General features: G+C 35.6%; 1 protein-coding gene across 1 annotated transcript in view; it reads left to right on the forward strand.

Moving 5' to 3' along the window:
* Window positions 1–21,104, forward strand: part of LOC120412742 (uncharacterized) — a 295,057-nt gene that overhangs the window by 264,682 nt on the left and 9,271 nt on the right. Inside the window, exon 2 of the mRNA XM_039573333.2 lies at window positions 20,326–20,841. Within this exon, the coding sequence (XP_039429267.1) occupies window positions 20,326–20,841 (516 nt within the window). The remainder of the gene's footprint in view (window positions 1–20,325; window positions 20,842–21,104) is intronic.

Here is a 21,104-nt window from a genome sequence, read left to right on the forward strand (position 1 = left end):
TGTTTATGGGAGTTTTTTTTGGAGCGGTGGGAAACACGTCCTGGTGACGAAATCGATTCGTAGTCGATAAAGTGTCCGCTCGACAGATGGCGTTTTCTACCTGTTCGTCCATTTGGCGTCTGGATCGGAATGTTTGCTAACTATTATGACGAAGGATGGATTGAAATTCTTTCATCAGAAAGAGGTGGAACGATTTCATTTGGATAATCCGACGAGTTCCCAACATGATTGAAATCTGGAAATTTTACATTCCACAACTCTTCAAAAGAAGTTCTTAAATTTCTTCCAATCACCATCCTCTCTGGAGCCACCAAAATCCCACAGCAATTTACAATTTTCATCACCATTATCCCTTTCCTGCTTTCAGCAGAAAGTGAAACTGCAATCAAAGTCCTTCTTCATCAACATTCTAGCCCCGACTGTGTATCCCTTTGCACTTCCTTTTCCGGTTCATCAACTGGCACCAAACTCTTCCCCCCTAAGCCCTACTCCGAGAAGGAGACTTCAAACAATAAGTTTAATAATTGAAACCCCGGTTCCGACCCAGCGTCGTCTTTCTCTTTCACGAAATCACATTCTGAGGCCGGCAACAAATTGTTGAATCACTCGACTCGACTACAAAAGGCATTTTCGAGAGGAGCTCCGGCTTCATCAGCCCGAGCCAGTGAGTTCCAGTAAATTTGTCATGAATGGCCTTTCTCTCTTGGAAATGTCGAGTCGAAAGTTGCTCCTCGCACGCAGTTTCGTCCCACATGTGTGTGTGCGTTCAGGACATTTGCCTGGGCGAGCAGTGGGAGGAACGCCAATCAGTGAATTCCGGGGAAGATTCGGGTTCCAGATTGAGGTTTCGTAATTTTAAAGACAAATCTCGGGGAGTGATGACTGGGTTGGTTGGTATTTCCATGGAATCATTGTTGGACTGAGAATTTGAAAATTTTGGGAATAGCAATGGATGCTTTTCATTTTCTGACTTCTGACTACTAACATTCTGGCTTAAGATTTCCACTACTAACTTTTGACTTGCTGACTTCTTGCTATAGACTTCTGACTTCTGACTTATTACTTCTGATTTCTGACTTCTGACTTCTGACTTCTGACTTCTGACTTTTGACTTCCGACTTCTGAATTCTAACTTCTGACTTCTGACTTCTGACTTCTGACTTCTGACTTCTGACTTCTGACTTCTGACTTCTGACTTCTGACTTCTGACTTCTAGCTTCTGACTTCTAGCTTCTGACTTCTGACTTATTACTTCTGATTTCTGACTTCTGACTTCTGACTTCTGACTTTTGACTTCTGACTTCTGATTTCTGACTTCTGACTTCTGACTTCTGACTTCTGACTTTTGACTTCTGACTTCTGATTTCTGACTTCTGACTTCTGACTTCTGACTTCTGACTTCTGACTTCTGACTTCTGACTTCTGACTTCTGACTTCTGACTTTTGACTTCTGACTTCCGACTTCTGAATTCTAACTTCTGACTTCTGACTTCTGACTTCTGACTTCTGACTTCTGACTTCTGACTTCTGACTTCTGACTTCTGACTTATGACTTCTATTTTTAGTGTCTGACTTTTGACAGCTAAGTTTTGCGTTCTGAATTTGATTTCAGACTGCTGACTAGTGGGTCCATCCCGGGAATTCCCGGGACAAAAATCCCGGGATTTTTCCTAAACCGGGAATTCCCGAATCCCGGGATTTTCTATAATTTGTCCCGGGAATTCCCGAAATTGAAAAAAAAAATCATATTTTGGTCTGGAAATTCAGATTTGGTTGTGAAAATAGTAGAACAATAAAATGAATTAAAATTTGTATTCAGCAAATCTCAGCATTAAATTGGAATTTAAGGAAAAAATATTATAATTTGAATTACCAGGTCCGCAAAATGCCTAGTGCTTTAATGTTTTTTTCTCTATTATTTTATTTTTTTGAAAAACTGGATATATTTACGTATATTTTCGATTTTAAATTAAAAAAAAAATCTCATATCAAATTATTTATAATCAAACACCGGCATCTAGGGCAAATACGTACAAATGTAACGAATAAATACAGCTATTAAAGCAAAAAATATTTGCATGACGTTTTGGATTACTTCGGTTGAAACAGTAACAGAACAAAACAATTTGTACTTCCAAATGTATTGCTCTAAAATCTCCTGTACCTATTTAGACTGTAATTCTGATTTTCCCTCGGTTGGCGGTAGTAACTTGAAGATAATTTGTAAAATATGTTTTATATAAAACAATGAATTCAAAACTTATTTAAAATTTTACATTGACTGGTATCATTTTATTTATTGTCGTTGTTTGTTTTCTAGCTGTTTTAGTCATGTCATATAAAATATATATAAAAGAAAAAAAATATGAAAGAATTCCAAAGTTTTTTTGAATAGGTCCTATAAACATATAGAAAACAAAAGCTTATTGGATCTTAAAAAAAAAAAAAAAAAAAAGACTCAAGAATTATGTAATTTGATTCGCAAATAAAAAAATGATTAATCATACTGGAATTAAAAATAGTAGTTGATATAAAATCCTAAACACCACAAAGACAAAAAAAAATCTTTTAGGCTATTTTAAAACTGTCGTCTTTGTTTAGATTGAAGTGAGGATTATAACCATTTGATATTATTAAGCTAATTCAATGATTTTAAGCTTGAAATCATAACAAATATAATGAAACATAGATTTTATTACTGATTCAAAAATTTCCCGGGATCCCGGGAATTCCCGGGATTCCAAATATATTTTTCCCGTTTCCCGGGAAATTCAAAACCCGGGAAAATTAGACGCCCTAATAGTAGTTTATGCAACAAGATGTATAATAGTAGTTTATGCAACAAGTTGCAAAAAGAGGATTTTTTTCAGCACGAGAAGAAACGTACATTTATCCAACGAGGTTCACCGAGTTGGATAAATACGAAGAGTGCTGAAAAAATCAAGTTTTGCAACGAAATCCATACAACATTTTTTGCAATTCCAAAAAAACACACACTGAGTGAAATTTTATGTCAAATTTTCATGTATTTTGTCAATAAATCGTTTAAATCAAAAAAATGTTGAAAAGTGTTACTTTTCGAAACAAGTGCTGAAAAAAAACAACTTTTTTTTCAGCACCCATTTGAGTGCTGAAAAGTAAAACTTTTCACCATTTATTTTGAAAAGTGTTGCTATTCGATTCTGTTATTTATGGTACAGAAAAGTAGGCTATTTCTATTGACAGGAAAAGTAAGTAGTTTTACGAAGTGAGGATTATAACCATTTGATATTATTAAGCTAATTCAATGATTTTAAGCTTGAAATCATAACAAATATAATGAAACATAGATTTTATTACTGATTCAAAAATTTCCCGGGATCCCGGGAATTCCCGGGATTCCAAATATATTTTTCCCGTTTCCCGGGAAATTCAAAACCCGGGAAAATTGGACGCCCTACTGCTGACTAATGAATTCTGACTACAGTCATCCCACATATTCGGAACACCCACAAATTCGGAACACTTTTGTGGTAATTTGTCAATAGAATGCAAAATGCAACTTTTCTGCCGACCCTGCTATTTTTAGAGCCTTTATTTGGACATTCTCTTGCTATTCCACTAGTGAAAGTAATACTTTCTAAACAAAAACTGCATTTCAAGACTATTTTATCCAGAGCACCAAAACACTGCCTCCAAATTGCCTGTTTCATGATTGTGGGATGTTATTGTGCCTCCCACAATTGTGGAACACCTGAATTTAACTGATATTTTCACAAAAAAGTTATCAGACCATTCATAAAACATTACTAAGCATGAGTTTTATTGGTTTCAGAGTGTGAAGTCATTATTTTGTAAAAAATAAGTACTCCTGGAGAGAAAAAAAAGTTTGTTTACATCGTAAGAAAAAAGTGTTCCGAATTTGTGGATTTCAAGGGTCAATGTTTTTCTTTGAAAACTTGATATAAAACGTAAAAATGTACAGCCGGTCTATACATCAATCGAAAGATCGCAAGAAAAGCTTTCACATGAAGGTAAAAGCAAATGTAGAGATTTGGCTCGGGCAGTGATATTATTGAATAAATACGAGGATATGTTTCCTCTCTGAAGGTTCGTTTAAGACTAGCTTTATTTTACAATTCTACAGTCGGTTCTCTACCTACAACACTTCTGAGAACCGACTTCTCATCCTAAATGTCGGCGGGAGTCCTAATCCCACGCCGACGCTAGACGAACCGTAATAAAACTTGATTACGGTTGCATCCTGCATTTCCAAGCCACATGCTCATGCGCATCGTCAACACGCATTAAGTGCGTGTAGCGAAGGACGAAACGAAACAGAGACACAAACGGTCGTTCTGTTTAGCATGTAACTTGGGAATGTAGTGGTGGTGATTACCACATCACTCACCCCTATAAACAAAATGTGATAACATTTTTAACTAACATTTGCTAGTTAATCTTTTTTTTTCTTATTTTGTTTTAACCAGTCGTATAGTAGTTTAAAAATTTTGTTTTCAACTAGAAAACCTTTCTGTTTTTGCAAAAGTTTTTGTTTGAAATGATATTTAATTATTTGTGAAGCAATGTATTTTTCAAACTTTGTGTTAACTTTAACTGAACAATTACTGTTTACTTTCATGCTTCAAAGAAAAACGAAACTATTGGCACTACGCCCCCCGGGGCATGGCCTTCCTCTAACGTGGGATTTCTGCTCCAGCGCCTCTGACGAGACAGGAGAAACCGGGACCGACGTTTTACTTCACCATCCGATAGAAGCTCAGTGGATAAGGCGGGAATCGAACCCGCGTCTCATAGCATCATCGGGATCGGCAGCCGAAGCCGCTACCCCTGCGCCACGAGACCCACCCCATGCATGCTTCAAAGAATCGAGTTTAAATTTAAGGACTTATGTTGTTGAAACTTATCTTATTTATTTATGATTGTCCTGAAACTTAGTTTTTGATTATTTTATTATTATTTCTTCATTTTTTTTATGTTTGATTACCAGTTTTAAACATTCGTAAGAATTAATTTAAAACACAACAGGGTGATACCCCGGTATCCCTTCCCCCATAAATTTTGGTTTGGAGTACTATCAAGTACTTAAACCAAATCAAAATTACAGAGACTGTTTACTCTTTTTTTATATTTTTAGTAGGGATTCTTTATATTCGGGACAAAAACTATAATGAAGAAACAAAGAACTAACGCAAGAAGTCATTGATTGAATGTTTTTATGTATTCGATTTTTTTTTACTGAACTCACTTAATAACGCATAACTTCAAAAGTTGAACTTTCACAACAATAGTTGTTAGTGTCAATCTTCTGGAACCCTGTTCCTTCTACTTGGGAACATAATTGAACTTCTTAACAATCATACATGGCTGTTTCTAGTTCAAATTGACAATTAATGCCACTTCATAACACGGACAATTGCTATGGTTTTCATAGTCTTATTGGAATTTTAATAACTCCAGCCATTGTTATGGAATTCTTCATGAGCAGAAACACGAAGAGAATGTTTTGCCTCAACAAAATATTTCTACTAATGCTGCTCGAACTCGTTCTTAAATCAAGACACCAGTACAGGGACCTCATTCTAAAGGTATGACTGCATACGCCAAGCTCAACAGGCTTGTTTGAATAATTATCTTGTTAAGAATTGCACACTGTTAAAAAAATCAAATCGAGTCAGTTTGAATTAGCAGGGTTATATACCAAAAGGTAAATAGTTTTGAAAATATATTGAGCATCAACTAAACGTTGAAAATGCATCAATGTTAACTAAGTTTTTATTGCCTTTGGTTATTATTGCCATTTTTGAATTACTGCTTGAAAAATTTGTTTTAAATTTAGACTTTTTCATGCCAAATTTTCTTATCAAATCTCCAACAAAAATATCTGGAGGAGTTTCAAAACAATTTTGTTTTGTGTGAATAAAACCAATTTTATTTGTTTGAGTTTCATCAAATTCACTTTTACACGCTTTATTGTAGTTTATAATTTTTTTCTTGAACCTACAACTGCGCTCACGATGACCAAATTTTCGACAAAAATTGCATTTTATTGCACGTGATTTTACAGTAATCTGTCCAATTTTAATTTTTGAATTGTCATTATTTTGCCTGTGAAATGATGTGAAATTATTATCATTATTTTGAAAATTATCAATAGGAAGAGCTGTTGCAGTAAAATCAATAATTAATTTAGATTTTTTAATAAAATCGAAAATTGATTCCAAATTTTCTACACCATTTGTCAAAAGCAAAATCTTAAAATGTTGATCATTTATTCCTTTTATAAATGATTCAACCATTAAAGTATTGTAAATTTTTTTTACAGGGTCTAATTCCCTGGAGTCCTTAAACGATCCCTCTAATATAACTTCAGTGCGCAAGAGTATTCTATTAAATAACTCTTGAGCTCTATAAAAATATTCCTCTAAACATTCTGACGAATATTGCGATATCGTCGTGACTGAATGTAGAAGTATACTCAAAGGAGTGTCATCTCCAAATTTTGATAATAAAACTTCTTTAATTGAAGTGTAATCACTGCACTTTCTCAGGGAACTCCAGATAGAAGCTGGAACTTTTCGCCTGATTATGGCCAAAAGACTCTTTTCACAATCAGTTTTACCGAACTCTTCATAAATAGAGTCGCACTGACAAAGAAAAATTTCCAAATTATCCTGGCCTGTAAGCTCAGGAATGATATTGAAAGCATAACTGCGATCAAAAAACATTTTGAAAAAATGAAGAAACAATAATTCTAATCCTAACCTGATAATTGATGAATTCTGCGTCGCTGCTGCTGTGGTTCCTGCCTGTCGTTCCTTGGACGTCCTGCTGCGATGATCACGATGAATGACGTTATTCAGTCACCGCTAATATTGTCGTAGCAGATTCCAGCCTTGCAACGCTCGTATCCGATGCGTTGATTACGTCCTTCCCAAGTTATTTCCGTTTACTTGGGTTGTTGACTACGATGACGCCGACCATTGGTGCTCTGCTTCAAATTATCCAGACTCCTACGGTCGCTTGATGAATTTAACCGCTGATCCAAATGGCGTCGTGTGTGATTCAACCGTTTACGTCGAATCTCAAGTTTACATCAACTGCGTTTACATGTGATTCATTTTTTCCGTGTCCAGTAAATTCACTTTATAACGATTCGCGTACGCACACTAGTGCACCATTTGATTTTGCTGGCCGGACAAAATTTAACCTCCGATAATACGCAGAACCACAAAATCAACTTGCGATTTTGTACCGAATCGCACACGTTAAAAAAAATCTTAAAGACCGGCGTGGTTCTTTAAGCGCTGCCACCAATGTAGAAATTTGGCTCGGGCAGTGATATTATTGAATAAATACGAGGATATGTTTCCTCTCTGAAGGTTCGTTTAAGACTAGCTTTATTTTACAATTCTACAGTCGGTTCTCTACCTACAACACTTCTGAGAACCGACTTCTCATCCTAAATGTCGGCGGGAGTCCTAATCCCACGCCGACGCTAGACGAACCGTAATAAAACTTTATTACGGTTGCATCCTGCATTTCCAAGCCACATGCTCATGCGCATCGTCAACACGCATTAAGTGCGTGTAGCGAAGGACGAAACGAAACAGAGACACAAACGGTCGTTCTGTTTAGCATGTAACTTGGGAATGTAGTGGTGGTGATTACCACACAAATCATTATGTTCAATTATCGATTTTATATGATTTGTTAAACATTGGTCGATCCGTAAACTGTTCCGAATATGAGGGATGACTGTACTCTCTTCATCATTTCTTTCTTCCTTTGAATTCTAATTTGTGACATGTGCCTTCTGCCTTCTGCCACTTGACACTTGAAACTTGACACTTGACACTTGACACTTGACACTTGACACTTGACACTTGACACTTGACACTTGACACTTGACACTTGACACTTGACACTTGACACTTGACACTTGACACTTGACACTTGACACTTGACACTTGACACTTGACACTTGACACTTGACACTTGACACTTGACACTTGACACTTGACACTTGACACTTGACACTTGACACTTGACACTTGACACTTGACACTTGACACTTGACACTTGACACTTGACACTTGACACTTGACACTTGACACTTGACACTTGACACTTGACACTTGACACTTGACACTTGACACTTGACACTTGACACTTGACACTTGACACTTGACACTTGACACTTGACACTTGACACTTGACACTTGACACTTGACACTTGACACTTGACACTTGACACTTGACACTTGACACTTGACACTTGACACTTGACACTTGACACTTGACACTTGACACTTGACACTTGACACTTGACACTTGACACTTGACACTTGACACTTGACACTTGACACTTGACACTTGACACGGCCAGCCTTACTGCGTTGTGTTTAACGCAGAGAGGATTCTGAGAACGGATCACATTTCACAGAATCTACAGGAGAGGAAGGATGCGTGGACATACCGTACCAAACGTTCCAATTTATGATTGCATTGGTGTATGTAGTATGACTACTTGAAAAAAATTAAACCCTGAATCCGAAATTCGAGATTAAAAACGAATCTTGAAACTTAGTATTTGCACAAATTCTACAAATTCCTTTGCAAATCTCTCCAACTTCAAACTTGTTCCGTCCCGAAAACACGCAAATTACTCTCCACAATCTCAACCCGGAACTCATCTCAATTTTCACCGGAAACCTCAACCACAACCTACACAACCAGTCTCATCGCCAAAAGGGGTCGCTTTTCAACCAATTTTCACCTCCCCCCAGAAAAAAAAATTCCAATCCCTACCGAGGCAAAAATTTCGATTAAAGGCCACTCCCTAGACAAAGCGGGGTTCGACTTTGGTCTCGACTTCCGTGATCCGACGTCCAGACAGCGTGCGGCCCCATCTGGTGCCGTCCAAACCGCCCGAAACCTGCACGGCAAGAGGGAAAATCTTGAACCTTGTTGATCTATTTATGACTCGCTCTCTCTCCATGACCCTGGCTTTTTGGTTCCGTTCCGAGTCGCATTGAAAATGGCTTTTTGTGGTGGCTCCAGGGAGTGATTCTGGGCTTGGCTTGGTGGAGGTTGGTGAGGGGGTCGAGTTGGACAATACATGATAGATGAACCGACCAGATGGAAAAGATGCTCGCTGTGGTGCAATGGTTTCATGGAGCAGCTTTCGGCTTCCTGGTTCGGTGAATGGTGATGGTGGTAACGAGGTTTGGGGTGCCAAGAGTATCAGAAATGGCCAGATGAACCACGATGAATGAGAATTTTGTCATCCCAAGGTGGTGCATGCTCCCCTTATTCCCAATAGATGATCAACGGTGAGATAGATTTTCATGTACGAAAATAGACTTTTATGCATTTATCTTAATTTTTTTTCAGGTGGAAATTTGGGAAGTATTTCCTCCATGAGAACTTCGCAGGATAATAATGACACTTTTATAGGAAAACCATTATTTTATTTTAAAAATAATAAAAAAAAAATTTAAATATTAAATTAAATCAAAAAATAAAACTGAGAATCCAATTTAAATAAACTTTTTTTCTTCGAACTCAAAAAAGTAATTTAAAAGTAAATTTTAATTTTTATTCCATATTTTAAATGTTAAGAAACGAAAAGTGTCACAACCTGTTTTTTTCTTTTTAAAAATTATAGTTAGGCTTGTGTCACAAAATAAAAAAAACAGCAATAAATTTATGTAAATATTTATATTTTTTTCCTGCAGTATTAAGTCTTTTTTGATTTTTGATCCCAGAATTCAAAATGTGTAAAAGGATTAAAATGCATTTACTTGATCTAAACTGTAAGAACACACGTTGTGCAATCTGCTCTAAATAGTTGACAAAATGTTCATTCCCTACAGTTTCATAAATCGACTTTTCTTTGTATTTTTCAATTTGAATGAAACTTTGTCCAATTGCACAAAAGCTTAATTTGTTAAAAGTCAAAATCAAACCAATCGTTGCCGAGTTATCGCGAGTTGAGAAATGTGGGATTACTACACTGAGAAACCTAATTTAAAAATATAATAGTAAACCGATCAACAGTGTAAAATAATTCAAATTATATACTTTTTATTAACTTTTCGATTTTGCAAAAATCTAAACATCCTTCGAAAAAATTACCCTAAAATGCTTATAACTTGAAAACGGTCGTGCTCACTTACAAAAAAATTGTGAAATAATTTATGATTGCAGATTTTTTTGGCACCAAAACAACCCATGAAAAGAAAATTTATGCAATGTAAAAGATGTTTTTTAGTCCCCTGAAACATATTTAAAAATAGATGTCATGTAGGAATTCATCTTTTCAACTGCTCAAGTCAATAAAAAATCCGATTATTTTTTCCATCTAGCTAAGTCATAATAACTTTGCGGAAGACACTGAGTTGATCCGAAAATCTTTTCTTAAGGTACAGAAAATTGAAATTAACTTAAATTGGCTTCATGTCTTATACAGCTTTTGGAGGATTAATTTATTGATTTTAAATCAAATCATAATGAATTTTATTGAAAATATTTAGGTATTTCCATAATAATCATAAATCATGAAGTGAATATGAAGGTTGGATATTGGAGAACGACACGATAAATTTATATTTTTTCTGTAAAGAATTGTCAATTTCGTTCATTGCGTGATTTATGAATAGTGCATATGCGCTAACTTAGCATCCTAAAAAAGCTTTTTTATTTATTTATTTAAAAAATATGCTATTTTGCGGTTATTCGATTATTTTTGTATTGTTTTATTACCGTATAGAAGTTTTAATATTTAAAAAATGTTATTTTAACAATTCAGTATATCTAGATTAAATTTTCAAAACAACCTATCCCTCATGGGTTTCCTATGCAGATAGGGCCTTTTGAAAATTTAATCGAGATATAAGACTAAAACTCTAACAAAGTAAAATAGAGTTTTTTTTTGTAAATATGTGAGTAATGATTTTTACAATTTTAAAGGCTAATTCAAAAATCGGTAGCTTTAGATCGGAGTTCCTCATAGATTTAAAGCACGGGTATGAATCTTCAAGCAATTTCAATATGGCGACTTGTACCAGAAGAAAGTGAGGCATTTTCGCTAGTTCTCACTGTTCTGTGTTCTGCGTGCACGTCCGCAAATATCGACCACACATATACTAACACAAAGCGCCACCAAGAGGCAAAAGGTAGTTACGAATATTTTTGGCACTTTTGTTAAAAAAATATGCGGTTTTGCAAAAACAAACAACAAAACCAACTTTTTAGTGTAGTTCGACTATCAAACTTGTAATTCGTTGCTGATTTGTTGGGAATTTTTTTTTTAAATAAAAAGTTTTTTTGCAGCACCACTTTTGGGCGGACATTTCTGTTGTCACCTTTTGGTTCCTTGGATTAGCCATGGATAATTTCACAGTGTAATAAACAGGGCAGCTACCACTACGCGGCGCCACCGTTTTGATTGAGAAAATGATACAGGTTTTTCAGACGAGTTTCAATCCCGTGTTTAAAGTCTTCAGAAAAGCTGTAGGTAGGGCTAATAACTTTTCAGAAATGAACAGTTATCCTCTAAATTGAATCATCGGGCTTTTCACATACTTATGATCAATACACGTTAGATTGTTTATGTCATAAATGAACATATTGAGAAATTTTCCGATGTTTCGAATAAAATTATTTTCAAAATTTTCAAATGAGTCCAAACATTTGATTGAGTCATTTGACTAAATGAATTTAACTAATTTTTGACATAAATCATGGCTTTTTTTTGTCATTTAAAAAATATGCATTAAAATATGTTTATTCAAAAAAGGTTTTTTTTGCGCTATTGATTTTTTGTGAAAAGTTTGTTTAAAAATTTGTAACTGTATTTTAAAAGTACTATTTTTATCTGAAAAATTATAAGCAATAATTACCGAAGACACCAAATTAGAGCGTCCAATTTCCCAGGTTTACAAAATTCCCGCGAAACAGAAATGTTTTAACAAATTTCACTGGAAATCTAGAGAATTCCTAGGAAATTTGAAATTTATCGAAAATGGTTCTTAAATTGCTTCTGATTAATATTTTGCAACAAAATTGTATATAGAACAGCAACTCTAATGTTCAAAATGAGTGTGAGGATCAAAAAATGTCTTGACTGCTAAGAAATTATAGAAATGTTCTAAAATTGGTACATAAAGTTGAAATGAAAATAAAACCAGGCAGAAATTATGTTTTTCATGTAAAATCATTTTTTTCCAGGACAATTCGAACGTCAGTAAGCCTCTGAAAAAAAAAATAAAAAAAATATTTGCCTTAAAAATTCTAATTTCTCTTGCTTTTCACCTGAAACACAATATAATGAAATCACAACTCAAAGTTTTCCAATATTTGAAGCAAGTCCGATACTAATGGTCCGATTTTCAATGTTAAAACATGAAACATTCGTAAAATTTTCCGATCTCTTCGAAAAAAATATTTTGAAAAAAATAAATCAAGACAAGCATTTTAAATAGGCGTTATAATAAATTTTTGGCCCTTTTAAAATGTTAGTCTTGTGTGTGTGTGTGTGTGTGTGTGTGTGTGTGTGTGTGTGTGTGTGTGTGTGTGTGTGTGTGTGTGTGTGTGTGTGTGTGTGTGTGTGTGTGTGTGTGTGTGTGTGTGTGTGTGTGTGTGGTCCAATCCAATACACGCTAACCGGTAGCGAAATTATGGGAAAGTATAATTTGTATCAGACTGTGTACATGCCGAATGCTGATACAGCTTATCTCAGTCCCGGGTATTAGGTGGTGATAGCCCTCACGCTGCTTCCAACGACCCATTTCAGAATGACAGAGCTCCTTGCGGTCCAATTCCGAGGTCGCTAGGCATTGTTCGGCCCCGCCTAAACATAGAAGCAAGCATCTGAAGGAAACTCGATCTTTATTTAGACTTCTAATCCTCTCAGGCAAATCAGGGATCAGCACGTATTTAATTATATGAGAAGAAGAGATAACATGTTTCAACACTACGGATCAATTCACTGCTAGAGTGTAAACCTTCTGATGGCCGACTGCTTAGCGTCCCAGACCACCGCCAATCCAAAGGTGTGAGTTCGAATCCCACCTGATTCATTTTAGTTTTTATTCATATTCAAATTCCTGATTCCAAATTTCAAAGGTACCGACCGGGATTTGATCCCTGAACCTTCTGCTTGGGAGACAGAACCCGTAACCATTAAGCCACGGAGCCGGTTGAATGGGATGTGGTTCTCTGTATGGCTTTTTGCGAGATGAGAGCAGAGGACAACAATCATTTCAACGTTTCCACTTTACCCGGGCTAACGACCGGCAGTTCCAGTTCACGATGATGTCCCTTCATATGTTAAAAACCACTTGTGATTTTGGCAAATATTCCGTTTGTCAGCGTTTCCTGTCATTACTGGCGGGAAAAATCTACGTGGAATCAGCTGTGCAGACCTCATGTGTGACAGGAATGCAGGTTGAGCGACTCCCACGGGCCCCTTTTAAAATGTTAGTCTTGATTTAAAAATTTACAAAATATTTTTTTCGAAAAGATCGGAAAATTTCACGAATGTTTTATGTTTTAACATTGAAAATCGGACCATAAGTTGCTGAGATATCGACATTAGAAAATGGTGGGCTGCTTGCGTGAGACTTAGAAAACTTCAATTTTCGTGTTTCTTTTCCTTAAAGCGGCTGGATCTCAGCAACCAGAGGTCCAATCTTCAATGTCTCTTAGGCGTCATCCATGAAGTATTTCATGCAAAAATCGGCCAAATGTCATCCCTGATGACGGTACTTCTAAATTAAAGTAAGCAAACAATTTTAGAAAAGAGGATTTAATTTAATTGTGTATATTTCCAATTAATATTATGCAATCATAAAAAAAACCTAGCGTGACGTCAAAGTCTCGCAAACCCTCCTTCCCCCTTCGTCACACCTTGCCACACCTTTTGTCCCCTAAAACATATCAAAAAATCTCGAAAATCAAAAAAATACGTGTTTTGGGAAATTGAGTTTTTTTTTCCGTGTACCTATTTTTTTCTCAATAGTCCTCAACAATACCTACAACTTTGCCGAAGACACCAAATTGATCAGAAAATTCACTCAAAAGTTACAGCTGTTTGCATATTTACGTACCATTTTTGTATGGACAACTGCCAAAATTGTATGGAGACTAGTATGGGTGAACCAATGACACAAAATAGCTTATTTGGTCGTAGGGAAGGCCCCCACAAATTTTGAGCCAAATCAAAAAAATAAAAATGGTTGAAATCGGCCGATTTCGTAGAGAGTTGCTCTCTTGCAAAAATTTTGTTGAAAAAAATTGCAGAAAATTATTTTCTCTAGCGTAGAATACTAAGTTTATTCGTATTTCATTCGAAATATATTTCGAAATATATATATATAAATGTTGAAGTTTTTCTAGGTAAACCACACTGCTCACCAAAAGTAAATGCAATACATGTGGAGAGCCCCGTACGAAACTGGCTGGTTGTGACTTGTTTCCATTTGTAGTGATGTTAGATCTGTACGCCAAAGTATGGGTACAACAATTCGAGTTAGTGGATGAGTGGTAGAGTTCTGACATGACATACGACCATTTTCCCCCATCATTGTTGGAGAATCAACCCCGAGCACACTAGTGTGTATAAGACCTGTATTGGCCATATCCCAGACAGTGGTCACAGTGCTAACTAGATTCAGTTTATGGTACAGTGCTGCCAGTTTGTCTGTCAGTCAGTCAGTCAGCTGGTCGTCCGGACGGTCGGTGGCCTGCTGCGTTGCTCCACCTAAAACCATATTCTCATCTGATTACCAGCTCCGTCGGCCACAATTGGACCAACCATTGTGGGGCTGGAAATGTTGATTTATTTGCACTATCGGGTTCCGAACTTAGCCCGGAACAGCTCAGCTACGGCTGAAGGGAACCTGCGAACCGTTTTCCGGAAAATCGTGAAACGGAATGACAAATTGGGTCGAAAATGCGTCGTCGTCAATGCCGGATCCGGCTTTGGGAGGTTTTGTTGCGGAGTACAACGCAAGGATGTAGGTTATCAGGAGCTGTCGTCGCTTCAGAACAGGTTGAAAATGGCTTCCGGATGTACCTGATGATGTTTGTACTAATTGTTTCGGAATGCTGATTGATATGTGGTACATCTGCAGTTTGTAAATATCACATAACTATTTGTTGTTTTGTTGAGAAATAGGTTGTATTGCTTTTTGTGTGAATTTCTTACTATTGCTATTGCTAAATTTCAACTTTCCAGCAAATGGTTCAAAAAGTAATACATTTATGATTTTTGACAGCTTTTTGATGCGAGATCTGATAAAATCTGTTTTAATAAAAAAAAATTGTACTTTTCAACAATACTAGTACAGAAACTGCAATGATTTATGGTAATCTACCAAGAATTACAAACCATTTGATGTTCTCTTTGAAACCCTTTTCACCACCCATGGCTTCTAACTTCCTGTAGATGTACCATTTTCCGGTCTTTTGCTATTGTTTCAATAATCATCAACCTGGCTCTCGCGAACTTCTCGCGCAAAATAACCCAAAATCCTATTCCATCTACAGTCTTCCTTAAAATGACAAAACCACAGAACACATCCAACAAGTCCTGCCTCCAGAACAATCGCTCGCGCAGGGCCGTTTAATTCATCACCAAGCTGTAGGGCCTCCCCCCCACACCAGAAACCGACTGACAACCTGTGCGCCGAGAAGTGATGGCTCATAATCAACATAATTACGGGATCACGATTGTTGCGCGGGCTCTAAACCAGAGGGGGTGGTATTGAGGGAGGGGAAGAGAAGCACTTTGTTGGCAATTCACCCCCGCGAGGAACGCGTCAATGGTGGTGCTGGGACTTTGAGAGCGAGCGAGCTCTTCAGCATTATCACTTTGATTAATGTACTACTTTATGGCCTGTCGGTTCCTGTCGTCGTCGTCGTCGGTGCAAACCCTTGATTCTGCTTGCGTTCTCCTTGTCTACTGGTACTTGGTACTATGACATGGTGTCGATTTATGATAAAGTTGCGGAATATCTTGAAATGAAATCGTTTACGTAAAATTCATTAACAAACTAGAAAGTTAGAAAATTTCTAGCGTTTCTCAATGATTTTTATTAAAGACGATTTTTTTAAAATAATAAACAAGGGATTTGAAAAAATCGATTGTATTTTCATTTAACAATCTTCAAATTGCGTTGGGAATTGCTTAAGAAAATGTTTTTTGTTTGCCTTATCAATTTAGTTTTAACAATAAAAATTACCAAATCCAGCTTAAAGTTTTTGTATAATCTCTGCAATCAAAATCCCATCATTTATTAAAAAAATTAAAAGAATTCAGGCCTTCAAAATAACTAATATTACACCATTTTGAACTAAGAAAATTAAAAAGCTGTATGTTAGCCTTTCGGTTTGTAACATCATAAATCATGAATGCTGACAGTGTACAAGACAAAGTCCTTCCCATCCAATAACTTCAGTGACATGATATGTTAAAGCTGACAGATGCAACGATTCAAAAATTTACCAGAATTATTACATTAACACTAGAGCAACTCTTTACGAAATCTGCCGATTTAGACCATTTTTTTCGTTTTTTTTTATTTGGTTCAAACTTTGTGGGGGCCTTTTCTATCACCAACAAAGCAATTTTGTGTCATTGGTTCACCCATACAAAGCTCCATACAATTTTGACAGCTGTTAATACAGAAATGGTACGTAAATATTTGAAAATCTTTAACTTCTCAAGGAATTTTTTAAATGATTTGGTGTCTTCGACAAAGCTATAGGTATTGATGAAGACTATTTATAAAAGAACAAGTACAAAAAAATGAGATTTTTTATTTTTTTTACAAAATCCGTATTTTTGAATTTTTGATTTTTTTATATGTATCTTTTAAGCAATTTAGAAGTATGGACCAAAATTTTGCCGACTAGTTATGTTTTTGTAAATAGTGATTTTAGTAAAAAAAAAATCTCGCACTTAATTTTTTTTGTACCTTATTTTTTATGTAAAATCGAATTCGCAATCGAAAAGTACTTTAATTTTTTTATTAAGTGCACCGTTTTCAGAATATCGCAATTCAAAGTAAAATTTTGACCGAAAAATTATCATTAGTTTTTTCAAACAATGCTGCGAGCTGGTCTTCCAAAATGGGCATTCAATAATTCGACAATCTGCATTTTGAGATTTTTTTTTCATTTTTCTAAGGGTTTTTTTTGCTCAAACTTTCAACAACCATTGCAAAATCAAATTTACAAACGAAAATACTATTTTTTTTAATAAATTGCACCGTTTTCAAGTTACAGGCATTGATTTTTTTAAATGTATTTTTTTGCATATTACTAATATAAAAAAATAACCATGCCAAGAATATTTTCGAAAAGCATATTTTTTTCAGACTTTGTTGATCGGACTGCTGGTTGCACTTTTGTCAAGAATTTTAAAATTATTATTAATTGCAAATTTTACGTTGATTTTGGAAATGATTTTTGAAATTTTGATCGATTATATTTTTGGTTCAAAAAATAAAAATAAATTCAATCTCGGTACTCTAAAATCAAACGCAAAAAATCCTTTTGTAGTCCTCTAACACATATGAAAAATACCTGTTCTGGGATTTCTGATTTTAATCTGAAAAATCCTATTTTTAACAAACGACTTTGCCGAAGGCACCAAATAGATCTAAAAATTATGCATTGACCATGTCATACAAATTAAAAAAAAAATCATAAGTCAAATCAAAAGAATGATAATAATTAAATTTTATGATTTCAATAAAATCAAAATCAGCCGATTTCATGAAGTTTTAATTCGTACTTCTTTACATTTGGCTGAAAACTGGAACTTAATTGTATATGCTTTAGAGACCAAAAAAGGCAGTAGTAGTATGAACAAAATTATTTTTCACGAAGATATTTAAAATATATCTTTTTTTTAATGCAAAAAAACCCCTAAAAACTATAAAAATAATATTCCAAATGAGAATCAAAATCTTATCAAAGTCATAAAAATAATAAAAATATCATTGATTTTTGGAAAATTTTCATTTTAATTCAATTTCCGAAAATATGTGAAAATAATAGCTAATAAAATTCCTAACAATTTGAAATATTTGTGTTTTGAGAAGCTAAAAAGTATTGTAAAAAATTGAAATTGAGAGTAAAAAATGATTTACGAAATGATCATTTGAATAAAAATATTTTAAACTAAATTGGAATAAATCTTCTTATATACATAAAAATTTTCGACGGTTTTGTTCGAACGCGAATCAGTTCAATACGGAGCGTCGGATTGAGGTGCTTTTTGTTGCGTTGGGTTCGTATAAGCCCAAGGAAGGTTCTTACGCCAAAAAGTTACAACTTTGGCCACTCTGGAACCGATTCCAGAAAACCTGCAGATTGTATGGGAAAAGCTTCGTAAATCAAATTTTGATCACAGGAGGCTGAATAAGCAAACAAGCGAGAAACGTCAGGAAACCAAAAAAGGGCGGGACGAAGTTTGCCGGAAAAAGCTTGTAGGATTATAAAAAATGATTTTTTTTACAAATCATTAAAACATTAATAAATTTCAATACATGTGGTAGAGCCCTCTCATAATTGTGGTATTCTAGGTTATGTGTGTGATGGTCGAGGGTTTGTTGGTGCTTGTGAATAAAGATAGACGTGGTCGTCAAGATGGTGAAACCAAATAGTGATTGTTTTAATTAATATAGATATCAGAATATCACAATAATGTAATGCTTTATTAAAACAATAAAAATGTGTTTTAAAATATTCTCAAGTTTCATACATGTTTCATTACGAGATTTTGAAAATCTGGCCAATATTAGTTGAGACTATCTGGAAAATTTATTAAAAAGAATTCTAATTAGATTTTCATATTTTTTTTAAGAATTCAAAGGGAAAAATCAAAAAGCTTTTAAAGAGATTTAATCGGTTTTTTTTATTTCTTTGCTATTTTGATTTTTTTTAAGGTTCGTGCTTCAGCGAACAACTTTCTTACAGGATGTGATTAGATTAGTCCACTGTCAAGTATTTATAACATAAACAGACAGAAAATTCACCTGAAATTTGTTCCTTTCACGAAAGGTACTAGTTGCAGTCAATTCAAAAGTAAATTTAACTAAAAAGTACAGAAATTCTTCCAAGATTGCAGAAAACTAAACATAATTTATCAAACTCAACTTAGATTTCAGTCAGGGTCAAATCGATTGTTGGATTTGATTTAAGCAGTATCTTCGAGTTTTATTTAAAAAAATAAAATTTAATAATTAAATATAGTTATAAATTCCGTCTCAATTTTATTAAAATATGTCTTGAAATTTTTAAAAGCAAAACCAAATGGGGTTTTCAAAACAAACAAAAAATACGATCAAACAAAATTTAATTGCTAAAATTCCGTTTCTATAAATAAATGTTAAAAACTGCATCCTCTGTACCAAAACTGACTCAGTTGTGAGTTGTGAGATAAGTTTTATAAAATAACAGTTTAAACTAAAAGTATTTTAGCTTCATGTCACTTTACAAAAATGTTCATTACCTAATTGATTATTTTCCCCAAACTTTGACATAAACATAAATTTCGTAATATTTTTTTTAGGAAATTCTTGGATCTATATGTAGCTTTTTATTGAATTTTTGCTCTCAAATCAAGCCAAGCTAATTCAAAAATCTTACTATCATATCATAATATTTTTTTCTTTTTCAAAAATTTCAAAGTATTACAAAAACTGTAGCTTTTTAATCAATTATCATTTCAAAATTCCAAGTATCGAGTCAACACCCTGCTTTCGCATGGAAAATTCCACCGGCTTCGCCTGTTCGCGGAGATGATGAATAGCTCGTCGGTACTCGTCATGGTATCCTGTTCGTAGTCGGAAGTCCTTGGCCGGGGATAAAGTACGAGAGTAGAGAAACAGCAGCAACGGTTTAATGGATGTAATTAAGCTATCAACCGATAACAAGGACAATGAATGTGCGCGGAGAGCAACTTCTCTCTCTGTGTGAAGCTGTTTATTGCTCGATGTCACTGCCGTGGGGTTGGGTTAGGCTTTGGAACCCACTACAAGGTATGGCCATAGGCGAAATTTGATTGTTCGACTTCAAATGGAATGATGCGTACGGTAGAGCGGCCCACAACCCCCGAGTTTAATTGCGAATGGTTCATTGTTTACGATTGTCGAGGTCGAGCCTTTATACGTGCTTGACGACTCGTTCTAAATCGATGGAGACTGAAGTACAGAGCGTCTCCACGGGAGCGTATAATTCTTATTTGAAATTTGAAGACTCTATAAAACAATAATAACATGGTTTCCCTCAATTTTCATTCCCTTACAGATTGCAACGGAGTCAAAATCACCCACCTCTCCGTACCACGAGCGTACGTCCTGACGAATTACCACCGCGAGCACAGTGTTGCCAGCAACGAGCTGTACGGTGATGGCCGGGGTCGCGCCCTGTACGGCCGGTACGGCGAATCCCCGGACGAAGACGAAGACCCCCAGCAGCAGCCGGTAAGATCCGCTTCGAGCTCGGCTTCCGGTGGCCACTCCGGCGAGCATCTGGTCATGGACTGCGAGTACGAGATCGACCCAGACGAGAAGGGCTTCGTGCTGAAGTGGTACTTCAATTCGAAGCCGATCTACCAGTGGATCCCCCCGGGGAGGGCTCCGTCCGGGATGAACTTTATGAAGAACCAGGTCAACCGGAGCTACACCGTGAGTGACAGGGAAATGCACAAGCACAGGGCGCTGGCACTGGTGCAGCCGTTGAGGAACTTTACCGGCGAGTACTCGTGTGTGGTGTCTACCTTTGAGACCGAGGACATCCGGTCGGCGACGATGGTGGTCATTGGTGAGTTATTTTTTAGGAGTTTTTACAGTTTGTGAAAAATATTGGTTTGTTGTTGATGTTATTTTTTGGTAAAACAATGTTTTAAAATGAATTAACATGTACCAAAATCATAGAAAAATATGTAAATATTGATTATTCTACACTGTTGAAGTAATATTATAACACTCTGACTCTGGCACATGTTCACTTGAAGTTCAATGTTTTAAACTGTTTATTTTGGTGTTTTGCAAAAAACTATACTGCCCATGATCGCATAAATGTTC

The sequence above is a fragment of the Culex pipiens genome, chromosome 2 (genome assembly GCF_016801865.2).
Source record: "Culex pipiens pallens isolate TS chromosome 2, TS_CPP_V2, whole genome shotgun sequence".
Taxonomy (NCBI): Eukaryota; Metazoa; Arthropoda; class Insecta; order Diptera; family Culicidae; genus Culex; species Culex pipiens.